We start from the raw sequence: 15,308 nt of genomic DNA, 5'->3' as shown, positions 1-15,308 counted from the left end.
AACATTTTCCCTCTAATTGTCAACTTGTTAAAAACTTAGTCTAAGAATATTTTTACATTGACTTGGGCTAGGAACAGCCAGTTTTCAGGCAGAATTTCACAGATGTGCAAGACAGTTCCATACCACAATCCATTCTGTATGGTGATCTAGAATACACAATTACACCTATTCAGAAAAACATCCAAACCTTTAAGAAAACATGGACAGGCAGCATGTGCTGGTGTTGCTTGATAGCTAGCTGACTGTTAACTAGTTAATAGTCAGCTTCAAGTTAATCCATGACATCAAGCTACAAAACAATGAAACACCAAGTGAATACTCCAAGCATTCATAACTGAACGCAAAATTTCAGTGAAAAGAATATGACTCCTACTTTGTCCAAAGAATTTGGGATGTTTTAATTCTTAAGTGTTAAAAAAATAGTAATTTTAGCTTTCAAGGTACAGCACATTTGCAATGAAGCTGGATTTCAAACTGAGTTCAATGCTTTTGGTCATCACCATGGAAATGTGATTACTCAGGCACAAGAAATTTCTTTGGAACTTTTATTTTTCTTTTCTCTAAGCACAGCATTGGTGACAGCTTTTCTAAATTTAGAGATGTACCTGAAACTAGAACTTCATCTTTTCAAATCAGATCTCCCTCCACATTCTCTCTGGCATCCCTGCACAAAAATTAACCTAACTCCTCTTTGCTGAACAATATTCTTCACAGCAGTACTCTCTGAAGAAAATAGTCTAGTTTTGTAAAAATAGTTTATTCTAAAAATTGGCACATTAACAAAAAGACTCCTCTGAAAAAGATTCTATTCTTATGCATTGTAACATCTCTAACATGCCAAAGTTATGAAGTGTATGCTACTTAGAACTGCTTCACATCTTGAGCAAAAAAAGACACAACTTGCAGAAAGCAGCAAGGTTTCAGCAAATGCTAATAAAAACTTTAAGTGCTTCTGACATTAAAGAGTAGTTTAAGTTGGAACAGACCTTTCAGAGCAAGTCAAGCATTAACATGGCTAAGTCCAACACTAAACTATATCCCCATGTGCAACATCTACACACCCTTTTAAATCCCTCCACGGATGTTTACTCCATCACTTCCCTGGGCAGCCTGTTCCAATGCTTTTCACCATTTCTGTGGGGAAACTCTTCCTAACATCCAAACTAACCTTCCTCAGCCACTTCCTCTCCTCCTGGGAGCCAAGCCCGACCCTCTGGCTGTCCCTTCCTGTCAGGGAGTTGTGCAGAGCCAGAAGGGCCACCCTGAACCTCCTTTTCTCCAGGCTGAGCTCCTGTCCCCGCTCCCTCAATCAGGAACTGACTGACACCCTCGATCCTGTCAGGCAGACCTTTGATGGAGATGTTGAACAGGCCTGGCCCCAGTGCTGCTCCCATGGGAACCCCACTGAGCCCAGCCCAGCTGCATGTGCCTCCATTCCCCAGGACTCCCCGGCCCTGCCCTCAGCCAGTTCTTCACCCAGAGCCCAGGCCCTGGCCATGAGCAGCCAGTTTCTCCAGGAGGTGCTGTGGGAGAAGGTGTCCCAGGCTCTGTAAAGCACAGGCAGGCACAGCCTCTCCCTCACTCCTGAGCACTCACTCTTGTCACAGCAGGAGATCAGGTTGGTCAGGCAGGTTTGCCTGTCCCACCCCAGGCTGGCTGGGCCTGATGCCCTGGCTGTCCTGTTCCTGCTGCTGGTGGCACTCAGGGGATCTGCTCCATGGCCTCCCTGCCACTGAGGGCAGCTGACAGGCCTGGAGTTCCCTGGATCCTCCTTCTGACCATTCCTGTAGATGTACGTGACAGTTGGAAACCTCCAGTTAACTGGACTACTGGTAAATGATTGGAAGTGGCTCAGCAAGCTCTCTGCCAGCTCCCTTAGCACCTCAGGGTGGATCCCATCCCACCACTTGGGAGTGTCCAGGTGTTCTAGCAGCTCACTGACCATTCCCTCGTGGATTATTCGCACTGCTCCCATCCCTGTCTTGCAGCTCAGGGTGCTGACTAAACAAGGTAACTGTACCGTCCAGTATTCTTCTTCCTAATGAAGTTTGTCTTTGCAAAGAAGTAAGTACATATGCTTGGAAAAAAATTAAGGCAAAGAATGTCTAGACCCCAATGAACCAAAAGGTAACTACAAATCACTTGTAAAACACCAGTGTGGAAAAAACACCTACATCTCAAATGCTTGCAAATGAAGAGTCCAAGTAAGTCAACAACAAAATATTGATGTTTCTAATTGCTAACTGTAAAGATTTTTTAAAGTGCCAGATAATGTACTCTCATTTTAAAACATTGAAAAATATTTTAAAACATTTACTTTAAGAAATGAAGAAAATTTAGACCAATGCAATGAGAATTACAACAATAAATCAGTTACTTTTCTAGTTAAAGGCATTAAATCAGTACATTTTTATGGTTTTCCACAGTGCAATGTGCTTAAGTCTTACTTAATGACTTCCTTATTTGGGATGTGCTACAGTGAACACCTGACAGTGCAAATCAGTGTTATCAAAATGAAACAAGACCTGGGAGATAGGAAGACATGAAACAAGTGATACAGTAGGAAAAAAAAATGATTGTCACATTTTTTAAACATGTAAGCACTTGAAGTTATCATAAATACAAAAATTAGTAAACTTTTCACCACTATAAAAATTCATAGCTTTAACTCACAAATCCAACATGTGCATTTACACATAGCTTACATAATAGCACATTCCAAAAAGGCAAACCACAACACAACCATTTTCTCATTTCCTTAGAAAAACTTCTCAGCCAGCCTGATCTGGAAGACAAACATCTTCATGACCATCACATGGATTTAAAGTCATTTATTCTGTTTTCTTTGCTTGCTTTTTCTTAGCACCCTCATGGTGCTGCTCAGAAGGCTGGTCACAGACTGAAGAGCCGTTGGAAGATGTGACACCTTCACCCTTCACTTTGGAAGGTGTCTTCTGTGAGCCAAAAAACATTTGGCTCAGTGCAGCCTCAAAGGGAGCAAGTGGAGAAGTTGCATCTCTCGTCAACATCATTTTTACCTACGAAGGACAAGGATCAAGTTACAATAAAAGTTGTGATGGCTTCACAGGTAAACAAGTTCAAAGCAGAAAGGTTGTATGGCATTTTTAACTTTCTACACAGAGATGAGGCTGTGCCACCACTAACAGAAGTCTGCTCATTTTAGCCAAAATTGGTCAAAGAATGCTTTTCTTTCTGACCAACACTCTTGGCACAGCTCTGAAGGGAGGGCAGAAAGGGATTCTTCATCAGGAACTGTAGCAACATGACAAATTAAAAGAGGAGAAACTTAAGCTGGATTCTAGTAAGAAATTCTTTACTGTGAAGGTGATGAGATACAGGTTGCCCTGAGATGTTGCTGACACCCTAATCCTGTTAGCGCTCAAGACTAGGTTAGATAAAGCCTTGACAAACCTGGCCTAGTAGATGTCTCTGTCCACGGTAGGGGACTGGAACTGGATGACCTTTGAGGTCCCTTCCAGCCCTTAACATTGTATGACTCTATGATTGTATGAGCTATACACAATGTGCACAAAAAAACTCTCTAAGATTAATCATCCTGACAGTACATCACATTTAATGCCATACAACTAAGGTGAAGAGCAACTTTTATGTGTAAGTTTTGTGCCTTTTTCAAACTGAAAAAGCATAAACAAGAGTGGCTTCCTTCCACTTAAATTGGAAGAATGGAATGTCTAAGGACCTGAATGTATAGGTGCATAACCAGACTTCAGTTAGAATTCCAGACAGCCATATTCATTCCATAAAGTTCAGAGATTTAGGCAGACACCCCTTGGGATACATAACTTGGAATCAGGATTGAAAAACCCATTTTTCAGATTTAGGTTCTGAACAAGTTTACATTGCAACAGTTTCTACAGCTTTCTACAGCTTTGAGATATGACAAGTTTACAGAAGACTTTATTGAAGGATTATGCCAGATACACTGTTGCTTTATGACTTTATTAGTGAAGTGGGTGGTTGAGTTCCTGACTGACAGTACAACCATCAGTGTAAGGATTTAGTTCCTTCAGTGCAGCCGGACAGCCAGCTTCTGTGGACACCTGCAATTTCTCACTTCCAGAATAACACTCCTTTCCTTCTCCACTCTCAGCATCCACAGTTCAACAATTCCTTTATCAATTCAGATGGAAAACCAAGGACACAAGCTTTAAGTCTTGGCTCCCAAAAGTTACCTCTGCAGAATTAAACTTGTCAGCTCCTTCACAGAAAGGAGACTGGCAACCACACTTCCACACATTCTCTGGTCTGTTCAAAACCAGTTCTGAAGTTCTTAAAATTGCCGGATATCTGCTAACAGAGATTATATTTTCTTACAAACTAGTAGTCCAGAAGAAAAGAATCATTCTGGAAATGAACAGGACTGGAGGGACTGAAGACTTCAATAGAGAAGTAGTGTCTATTTAACTACAAAATAGTTACAACTACTTCAAAGTAGTTTTGGTATGCTTTCCATTGTCAGCCAAACACTTATTTTGTGAACACTTTAAATCAAATGAGTATCCAGCTGCCTTGTTTTACAAACCCACTGGTGACAAGGGTACACACAAAAGACAGAACAGGAGAGTTTCTTTCTACAAAAAATAAGCTTTTTTTGAGATTACAGACATACAAGCCTGGAATATCAAATACTGGGCGCCAAAATTCCAGATTTTTTTTTCTTTTCCTCCCTGTTCCCTGCATACATTGAACAGAATCAGTAACGGAGTAGATCCTCCATTCCTCCCATATACTGAACACTAAACACATGCCTTCAGCAGGAGCTGGCCTTCCTAGTTGGAAGCATGCATTTTAACTATTAAATAAAGTATTTTCTGTTACTTGGTCACTAGTAAAACTTTCAAATTCTTACCTTGAAGACAACAAGAAAGATGGTGTATAAAAACATGAGGTTGTGTTTTGCTATTGGCAAGTACTGTCTGCGTTGCAGGGTGAAAAGAACTGCTCCTATCAAAGTTACCTTCACAGGGCTAGAAATCAAACAAAGAATGTTAATTTCTCTTCTCTGCTCTACAGTGGAAACTGCCTGGAAAGCAATACACGTTCTTAGTGTGCAAAAGAATTGTTTCTGAATAGAACTAATGAAAACTTGTGGTAACAATGCTAAGATCCAAAATCCCTCTATAACTAAATTAAGATTTTCAGTTTATATACTATTACTATGCTTTCTGTCCATAAATCATCAAGTCAAATGTGTACTTTGCACACCCAGCAAACTCCTATTTGATAAATACTCCTCAAACCAATGCTTCTATTCAGACTTCAATATGTCAGCTTAATTGTCTTCTTCCTCTCCCAATATATCTTACTGAAGAGTTAAATTATGGAGCTCACTCTGCTTGGACTAGACATAAAAACAGGTTCCTATACTATACTCCAGGAGTCAGTTACTCCAAGGAGCTTCTTAATGTGTTGAAGAGTAACACGGTCCAAGTCTTGGTCCACTGTAACACTCCAGCAGCTCTGGGGTTGTATCAGCTTAGACCTGACTGGAGCCAGGCCTGTGTTACCAGGTTCTGTCAACACAGCTGTGCTGACCTGAGACATACAAAGATTTCCAATCTATTTCCAGTTTACAGCAATCTTTGTTGTGGTACTAAATCCCTTCTTAGGTATGCAGCCAGAAGCAAGAGATCTTTCGCCAGTTTCCAGAATTCTGTGCATTTCTTAATCTGCATGTGACAAGCACAGGTGACATTCCTGTTATCACAGAGCACCTACTCTTGATCTGTTCTTTTCAGTAACCAACTTCCTGCTCAAGAAGCCCAAAAAACAACTGTGAGTACACATGCATTTCATCCACTTGCAGGATGTTTGATGAAATTAACTCTGTAACTTAGTTCAACTTAATGCTCTTATGACCTACACATAAACAAAACTTTTAAAGTATTTTTTGAGTTACTTTGAGCCATACCCACAGTGGAGAAGAAGAATATATGCATGTTATGCCAGTCAGTATGTATTGCTCTGGTGTTGCACCTGTAAAGACAGTTTTATTTGTGTCTGCAATGCTATTTTTGACAGTCACATTTCCTTCTGAATTTTTATTTTAAAGACTACCATTTAGGCACTGACAAGAGAAAGAGAAATTCTAAATACTTAGAATTTCAGAAAAAGCCAACAACTAACAATCCACAAAAAGTTGAAATATTGCCAAAAAGAAGGCTACAAATGTCTCTCCTGTTATACTGTGTCTAGGAGTGGCTGCTGAAAAGAAAGATGGCTTTTTAAAAAAATGAAATTATTATTTTTAAAGACCTGACTGCAACCTCGGAAAGATCAAAAGAATTTAAGGAAATTATCACAGTGACCTTATCTTGACTTGCAATAATAGCTTGTGGCTTTCCAGCCTGTTTCAATTCTTATTCTACAGAGAAAACCAGGAGACCTGTAATATTCCTCATTCTTTGCTTCTGCAAGAGAAGTAACTTTTTCCATCTTGCAGGTCATTTCTGCTATACTGAATAACCAATTTGTACCTCCTCAAATAATTGATGTCTTTGGAGGAAAATGGCATTAGCAGCAAAAGTAAGAGTGACAATGTTCAAAGGAAGCCATCTTAGTGATGCCCAGAACATACACCAAAATTCACTTGTGTATTTTGAGTACCACTGTACTTTCATTTTGGACAGAAGACCATAACCCTGTAAGACAAACTGAGCCAATACTGCTTTCTAGCAATTCCCCACTAGGTCTTTACTACTTTCTGACAAGTTTTGTTGACTTTTCTTCCCATTTGCAGCTCTTGGGCTGTGAATATAAAATAATTAAAACATCTTCTAAAAGTCCCAAAGATCATCATCCCATCTTTCAAAAGATACACATCAAAATAGAGTACAAATATGTACTAATTGTGGTTTTTTTGGGCCTCAACCATTGAAAGTAAGCATCAACAGAAGGAGTTAGCAAAACAACCACTAACTTGTTGCAGTTTTAAAAAAAGCAACTTACTAAGACATCTGCAGGAGCTCATTGGTTTCAGGTTTCCACACTCCTCTCACCAGCTGCTCAAAATTGGAAATTAGGCCACCACCAGCACCTGAAATTGCAGAGATTTATGGCAAATTTCTACTGACTTTCTTTCTGTTACCACTACAATGCCATTGCTCCCAGAAAAACTCATGACACCAGGTGCTAAATGTGGCAACAAAGCCTATACTTAAAAAGACTTAATCCAACCTTTCATGCAAACAAGATCTGAACAATGGCCACAAAACCCCAGAGGTTGAGATACTCAGCAACAACCTCAGGTCTGACTGTAAGAGACAGTTTCTGAGCTGATGCAATCATCACATTTACAAGGTAGCACAGAAGTCAAGCAGAAACAAGAGCTGCACAACTACTTTCTGAAGCGAGCTGATGGTGTGGCTGCAAATACAGCTGTCAGGAAGGTGGTTTCCAGAGGCCCAGCTGACAGGCAGGCAAGAAGGGTCATCCTCATACTTAAAATCAAATAATGATTACAACCCAAAAACCTAAGATAACCATTTCACTTCTTCACCTCATGCAAGGACACAGCTCTGATACAATAATGCTGTTGGGAAGTTCAGCAACAGCTACATAGAATATTTATTTCTTTATTGTCATCAACTGCCCATCCTACAAGTTGTAGTAAGATCTTCTGAAGGGAACTTCCATCAAAGTCTTTCAATGTCACCCTGAAGGCAGGCAGAAAATCTGCAGCACAAGCTTTTTCCTTGAGGGGACAGCAGACTGCATCAGGACTACCATACCCAGCACAGCCAGGATGGCGCAACAGATCTGCTGAGGGGCTAGACATTTAAATACCACTCCAATAAACCCCAAACCCTCAGAACAAGATGCTATGCATGTTACCTCTGGCCCAGCCCACAGCTACCATGACAAGCCAGGCATCTTTGTAGACAGTGTTTGCGTGTGCAATGCCGTCTGTGATCTTCCAAGTCCTCGTCACTTCTTTCATTCCTGCCACCAGAAGACGAAGAGGCATCAAGGAAAAGCAGCGGTAGAACATGTCTTCTGGGCAGTAAAACACTAGATACCTGAAAATAATAAAAAAAAAAATTAACCATATTTTTTCTAAGGAATTATCTTTTCATAATCTCTAAAGCTATTTCTGGAATCTGACTAGCAATGCCTGATATACTAGTGACAGCTCAAAGTCTTGTGGCACACGTCTTGGAACAAATTTGGAAAGCTTCTGAGCACACCTGAGCTTTTGCACCAAACCCAAACATTATTGCTTCACTATCTCAGAGAAGAATCCATTAAAGTCCACATGAAACAGCTTTACATTTTCCTAATTGTTCTACACTTTATATATCATATTATTACAATTCAAGTAATTAAAGTGGTATCTGATTGACTTTGTATGGTTTATTTTATGAGTTATTTTTTGTTTAGTTTGGTGCAGGGTGTTACTTTCGTTTCATTTTTTTGTGTAGGTTTTTTTTTAATAGGATTACAACAGGGTGGTAAATTAAATGCTGACTCTGTGCTTCTAGACTGTAGGTACTTGGAATTATATAACTTCAGCAAGAATGCCTCCACTAGTTAGTGTCATGCTAGATGAAATGCATGGCTATTTTTAAACACACTTAACATCCTAGTACTCACCAATTCTATCTTTTCTAGCTTGCCAATTACAAGCATATTTCTTTATTTCTTTAAGCATTGAAAGAACACTACTCGAAATATCTTTGATCAACTTGCTTTTAAAAACAAGTAAAGATTGCTAACAGTTAAATCCTAAGTGACAGTAAATTTTAAAAGATTAAATTATGTAGTGTTTTACTGTATCTCTTCAATAATAAACAAAATTCAGTTCTTACTGAGACATTCACAAAAACCCAATCAAGATTAAGTATCTTGATTAAGTTATCCTAAGTAGATTATTTCAGCACTGGAGTAAGAAAGTAATAACTGTAAAAGCAGAGAAAGTGTTTAAAAAGAAGGATAACTTTTTGTTTTCTTAAAAAAAATAAATAGACACTGCCCCTTTGTTTTACGGTTTTTGATCTCAATCCTGTCTACCAAGAATTTCTGAGGCCTTTTCCTTTATCTCTTATTGTAAAGTCAGATGCCTCTGTATGCAACCAGGCTTCAGCTGATATGATGAAGCCAAAGATGTAGAGAGATGATGTAATTTAGAGGCTACTGCAGAAAGCCATTTAAGCCACCTACTCACTCACCAGACAACTCACAGCAGAATTAATTTACATCTGCAGAATGTGGGTTTAGGACCCCGAAGCAGTGGTGACAGGACTGAGGATGGTAATGAAGGCCCACCACAGCACTCCTGCCCGTAAACTCTGCTAACAGCAGATGCCGCTGTCCTACAGACTATTCAGGAGCATTCCTCAAGCCCAGCACAACTCCACTCACTTTCCAGTTCCAAGTGTGGCTTGGGGAATTTCAATTCGCATGACCTGGGACCAGGAATTAAGGTCGTTACACTCGGGAACAGGCAACTTTGTAAAGCTGTAAGCTTAAAACATTTCATAACATTCACAGTTCCTCACCAGAACCTCGTTTGCATTGTGCACAGCAAATCACATGTGATCATGGTGAGTTAAACAGAAATCCTGTTCTCTTCAAGCTTCTCCTAGCTCGTGTCACTTGATGAAACAAGTAAACAGAACCACAGGCAGCTCTGTTAATAATTCCCTAATAATACATATTATTAAATTTACCCATTTGTCTGAATTAAATGTGTAATCTTCTATTACAACATAAAGACCATAAAACTAATATATATACTGAGAAACACTTGCTTTCTCTTTAATGAATTTGTAATTGTAAAACTAGTAAGACTAAAGGAACTAAAGGAACTAAAGGATTTTAAGCAGTCCAGACTACCCAAACATAGTGATTGAGCTTTCTAAATTCAAAACCTCACCTCTGGTCACAATTTTTTTTTAATTTGAAGTTTTCTTCAAAGATCACTTTCTGGAACAAATTACTCAACTGGAAGGTCACATTTATATGAAAATAACTTCAGAATTTTTGCTTCACTCCAAAGCAGGCCAAATTGCCTCATACTTGATTCAATAATACAATTCAGCTTGCTTCCACCACAATACTCAATGAAATACAGAAAGGGAAAAAAAAAGTGTCTGATAGTAGGAACTGGAAGAAAGATGTGTCATGGTACCTCAGTTACAAGAAAGTCCAAAATTTTTACATCAGCCAGGTTCTGGTCTTCAAGAGTTACTTTTGAGAAACTTGACTGCATTTATGACATACCTATGTTCAGCAAACTGAATTAACTTTATTTAAAAGTAATGTTTGCAGCTGTTTGACCAGGAATACAATAAAAACCTAAGGCATGTCCAATCTAGCAACCAAGGATTTTGTTACACAACAAAACCCTGTTAAGAGTTGCTCCCTATTCCCAGAGAACAGGATCATAACAGCTGCTGTGACCCTCTGGATGAAGAGACAGCATCCAAATCCACAACACTTTTAAGTAAAAATTCTGATTTCGTGGAACCTTGATGATACAGTATCAGTTCACAGCATATAGCTTTCCTGAGAAGCCAGTATCACTCATGTCACCCAATTGTGGCTGCTTACCAGACTGAGGATGCCAGTAGAATATTTATGGTTTTTGCCAGAAATGCTACTGGAGGTTCACCAAGCATCAACGAAGACAAAACTGAACCCCCAAAGCAATAAAGCATTGCACTAAACCAGCAGGCCATTGGACTTCGGACCGACACTTCCACAACTCCTGTGGGGAAAAAAAAAAGACCCCATAAACAGAAATGAAAACTAGAGAATAACATGTTTTAAAGGTCAGTATTTTTTCAATTTAGTTCCTTCAGGTAATGAAAAATCCTTCAGCAATCGGCAGGCTCTTACAGGAAAATTTTCCAGAAATACAAACCTCAGGGCATGGTGACTTTAACTTACATCACCTGAACAGAAGTGAAGGGCTGGCAAAGTGTTCTTTGAACATCCTTCATGCATTAGTTTGTTATATCTGGGTACCCAGAAGAAAAAGCTTTCAGAGCATAGCAGAGAGGTCTTGTTGTTAACAGCCTGACCCAGGGACATACATTTGCTTTCAAATTTGTATTAAAAACACCTAAGTGGCTTATCTCATCAGGATTGCTAACATTTGGAGGGTTATTCTAGGAATTCCATTTCTGCTTTTGAGTGTTCCAAGAATCCAAGGTAACTGTTTTCTCTTCTTTCCTCGTAATACCCTGCTGTGATTGTTGGCTAAAATGAAAACGGCATCCAAGATCATTATCAAATTGTTTTCACCTGCACTCCTGAAGTGGGGTGGGGGGGGTTGAGGGTTACCTTGAACTAGAATAATACATGCAAATTTCCCTCATTATTAAAAGGTTGACAGTTTTATTTCATTACCTTTAAAATTAACTATCTTTTTTTAAAATGCAACTGAACTATGCCAAAAACAGTACTAATGGGAAGTATTAACCATTTTCAGAGGAAAACGTTTTAGCAATGCTAGAAACATCCTCAAGTAGTTATTTTGACTATTTCCTTCCACTTTAAAAGTTCAGTGTTGCCAAAGCTTCCCCTTTACACTGGTTCTGAGCTCTGTTTGCCTGAACGAGTTTAATTTTCTGTAGTCCAAAGGCTGAAGTTCACAAAAGCACTACTGCCTGCCCCAAAATGAAATTTGACATCTGTTCCCAATTCACAGTAGAAGCTTTGGTTTATCAGGCATTTGTGTGTGAAAAGAAGCATCTTACCCAAGGTGAGAGGCTCAAACATTTTAAAAAAGAAGCATACAGCACCCTCAATACAGTTCATTAATTATATTAACAAGACCATTCCAACTTTAACGCTCGCATAGCCATCAAGTATTGCAGCATTATCTAAATGCTCATGTAACAGCCAATTTATGAAATTGAACACTCCTAAGCATTGCAGAATACCAGAATATAAAATAACATCTCTTTTATTTTCAACTATTTTGTAATTTCTTTTTCAAACCACAGTACCTGGTGTTCCAAGTAAGACACCTGCAAAGTATTAATGGATTGTTTACCCCTTTTGGAGTAGTAAAATCAGGTATCTCTTCTCCCTTCAAATCCATTCTCCTGCCTTCCAACAACTACCAGCTTCTCCACACTTCTTTTCCTCACAACTAGCAGTTTGAGATCACATCCAGATTGCCCTCTACCAGTAAGCACCAAAGAAATGCAGGTAAATTTCTTCATTTTACAAGTAATAGGTCAAGAAACTGGAAACTCTACTGCACTTCAAGATTTTTCTGTTGGCCTGCACTACAAATGGCTCAAATGCCAGTTTTTAACAATTCATACCTGCTTTCTGACAATACAGTAGGCAATGAGGCAAAACCGTTATTACTAATTTAAAGATCATCTCAGCATTGCTACCTAAATTATGACTGGGGTGTAGCCTTTCAGAAGACAAATTCAGTTTCAAGCAGGTCACATGTTTTTGTACAAAGTGGTCATTTATATTTGTCCTCTGATGCATCCTCTAAAATTAATGAGGCATCACACAACCACGCAATGGTGGATCTGCCAGAAGGCCAGTAGCCCGGCAGACGTGCATTTCAGAAAGTTAAGGAAAGGTTTCAAAACATAAGGACTAATTTTGAATACAGTTCTAAATATTGTTCCTGAACCATAGTGACATTAAAAAACAAAGACCCAAACAAATAAAAACCAAACCAAGACAAAAAGCAAGCCCCCCCACCACAAACAACACAAAACAAAACCACCCAAAACAAACAAAAACACCCAGGCAAACAAACAAACAAAAAAACCCCTTACCAACTAATCATTTCTGTGAATAGGATTATATCTGCTTTAAACTTTTTAGCATGTTCCAAAAAGGCAATAATGCATACTACACACACATCTAGTGAGCAAACCAGGAGGATTTGTACAAGTTTTTTCTAGTATCCCATTCAACCATACACAGTATCATTAGTTAAGATAAAGAATTTACAGAATGAGACTTAATAGAGCAAAACCAGGCTGAAGAAATTATTTCTTTTCAAATCAACTGAAACACATCATACGAAAATGTAAGAACAATGTAAAAAACTGAATATGACATATCCTCAGCCATCAGCACCTTTTGCTGTCCCTCCATCCCAAAAAAAAAAAGAAAATTTCTGTAACTGAAACAGTTATATAATTGGCTGGAGCTACAAACAAGCAACTACTGAGCCATCCTAAAGGCACTAATCAAGAACTCTTCTTTTCAAACACACAGAATGCAACAAGTTGGTTGTCACTGCTGTAGTTTGCCAGTCCCAAGTGAGCAAGAAAGCCTGGCTAGGAGGATTTGAAAAGTCCCAGTTAGTGTGCACCCAACCATGATTCAACTGCCCACACTGAATCTGATTTTAATCAGTGGGGGTAGGTTGGTATTTTAATGAGACAGTAATCTGGGATAAAATAAATGTGCCTGTAACTCGACCACATACTTCTTACATCACCATGCACTCAAGGCTATCCTGTTATTTCCCTGGCAAATATAGCTACAGTTGTAAGTTTCCAAAAAGAACATAAAGCCTACACAGCATTAATCGACAATAATATGCCCATACTGAGTATTCATAATAACTGCTATTGCAGTTATGATTTAATACTCAGCTCAAACCACTCGGGAAGTGAGAAACAGGCCAGCAGGCAGTCACCTGGATTACAGTTATTCCTTCTAAGTGTTAGAAAATACTCAGGAGTTCTGAACTACCAGCTATTACACTGAGAAGAAAAAAAAAGAAATAAGAGCATGAACCTGACCAGACACCTGGCAGCAATTTTACTTTCTATAAGTTTTGTCTCACTAAAAACTGTGCTGATGTCAAGCAAAGAGGCCTCTCATCCTGTGATCCTCTCATCACACCTTTAGGTGTGCCCATTCCAGAGGAAAGTTTAAAGGTATTGCATGATAATATGAGAAAGTCCCTTTCTAAATGGGACAGACATATTATACAATGCCACAGCCCAGCACCCCTTAAAAATTTTACCAGCATTAGCAAACTTTGGTGAAGATTCTAGAATACAAGAAGCACTTTCTATCAGTCTTCACAGTCTGTTAAGTGCATTTCCTCAGCAGAAGGTCAAAATTCACCTTGGAAGACTCAGGAAGGGACCAAAGAACAAGCTCTCACTAAACAGTGCAGAGCCCTTGAAATCTGAGGCAAGCAGCAGCTCCCACATTTGCACTATAATCCCAAAAGCCAGGTCAGTTTCCTACACAGTCATTACTTGGGATGCACAGTTACTGTAAACATGTTTGAACCCACACCACAAGTGGTGAAACAAGGCCAGGGTCTACGTTTGTGACAGGGGAAAAAAATGAACAAAGAACAAAAAAAAAAGCCAAAACAAAACAAAAACAAAACAAAAAAAAACCCCAAAGAAACAAACCAAAAAAAAAAAGACTTCGGGTTAACAGCCACAGTGTAAAATATTTGCTGGGAAAGAGCATGCAGAGACTGAAATGTGCTCCCATTAGTAGAAGTGGAAAGCTTTGCTAAATTCACTTCACAACGTATGGGATACAACGCTGACAAGCTACTGGCACAGGACCTACCAATGGGAGTCCTGAGCTGTTTTCCAACACGGCAGAATCGCCTTAACACCCGCTGCACAAACATGGTGTATGAAAGATATAAAGTCTAGTATCTCTCCTCTCAGATGCCGATCTGGGCAGAGAGATATTGACCTGTGCTATACACACCTCCTCTGCACCCATAAAGTCAACTTCGAGGGGCCTCAGCCCCTGAGACTTCAAAACTGAAACAAACAAATAAATGACTAAATAAAAAACTGAAAGGTTTCCAACAGAACTCTTGGCTGATTTAGCCAGCGCCTCTTAAGTTCTGGAAAGCGAGGAAAGCTCGGCTTAGTGTCTTTCGCGGGCAGCGAGACTTCGCTTATGGACAGACGGGCTAATGCAGGCGGCAGACAATCGCTTTTGCACGGCCATGGGGCAACCTCGGGGCCCCATCCTCACTCGGCTGGGGCTGGGCACCCAGGGGTGCCCATCAGGGGAACACCGCGGTGGGGATGGGGGTGTGTGGGGTGTCCGCCCCGTCCCGTCTCGCCCCGCTCACCCCGCTGCTCCTTCAGCGCCAGCACGGAGGCGACATAATGTGCCAGGTCGAAGAAAGGGAACATGCGGAGGCGGGAGAAGCTCAGCGGCACCTGCCAGAGCTCCATAGCCGGCAGGGAGCTGGCGGGGCGGCTGCCCGGGACGGCGAAGCAGGCAGAGCGCTGCGGACGCGGCCTGGCCGCTCCCGGCCGCCGTCAGCGCGGGGCGGGGCG

General features: G+C 40.1%; 1 protein-coding gene across 2 annotated transcripts in view; it reads right to left on the bottom strand.

Annotated features, from left to right (window-relative positions):
- Window positions 1-531: 531 nt before the first annotated feature.
- The window catches only part of TMEM38B (transmembrane protein 38B), a 40,492-nt gene continuing 25,715 nt past the window's right edge, over window positions 532-15,308 (bottom strand). Inside the window, exons 1-6 of one of the 2 annotated variants that reach the window (XM_033086551.1) lie at window positions 15,098-15,278; window positions 10,594-10,750; window positions 7,876-8,060; window positions 6,991-7,078; window positions 4,892-5,009; window positions 532-3,038 (exon numbers count right to left, since the gene is read on the bottom strand). In XM_033086551.1, the coding sequence (XP_032942442.1) occupies window positions 2,832-3,038; window positions 4,892-5,009; window positions 6,991-7,078; window positions 7,876-8,060; window positions 10,594-10,750; window positions 15,098-15,203 (861 nt within the window). In that variant the 5' untranslated portion in view covers window positions 15,204-15,278 and the 3' untranslated portion in view covers window positions 532-2,831. Of the gene's footprint in view, window positions 3,039-4,891; window positions 5,010-6,990; window positions 7,079-7,875; window positions 8,061-10,593; window positions 10,751-15,097; window positions 15,279-15,308 lie in introns of those variants that run through there. The other variant, XM_042780197.1, reaches the window with a different exon arrangement.

This window comes from Catharus ustulatus, assembly GCF_009819885.2.
Source record: "Catharus ustulatus isolate bCatUst1 chromosome Z unlocalized genomic scaffold, bCatUst1.pri.v2 scaffold_29_arrow_ctg1, whole genome shotgun sequence".
NCBI classification, from domain to species: domain Eukaryota; kingdom Metazoa; phylum Chordata; class Aves; order Passeriformes; family Turdidae; genus Catharus; species Catharus ustulatus.
This window is presented reverse-complemented; position numbering and strand designations above follow the sequence as displayed.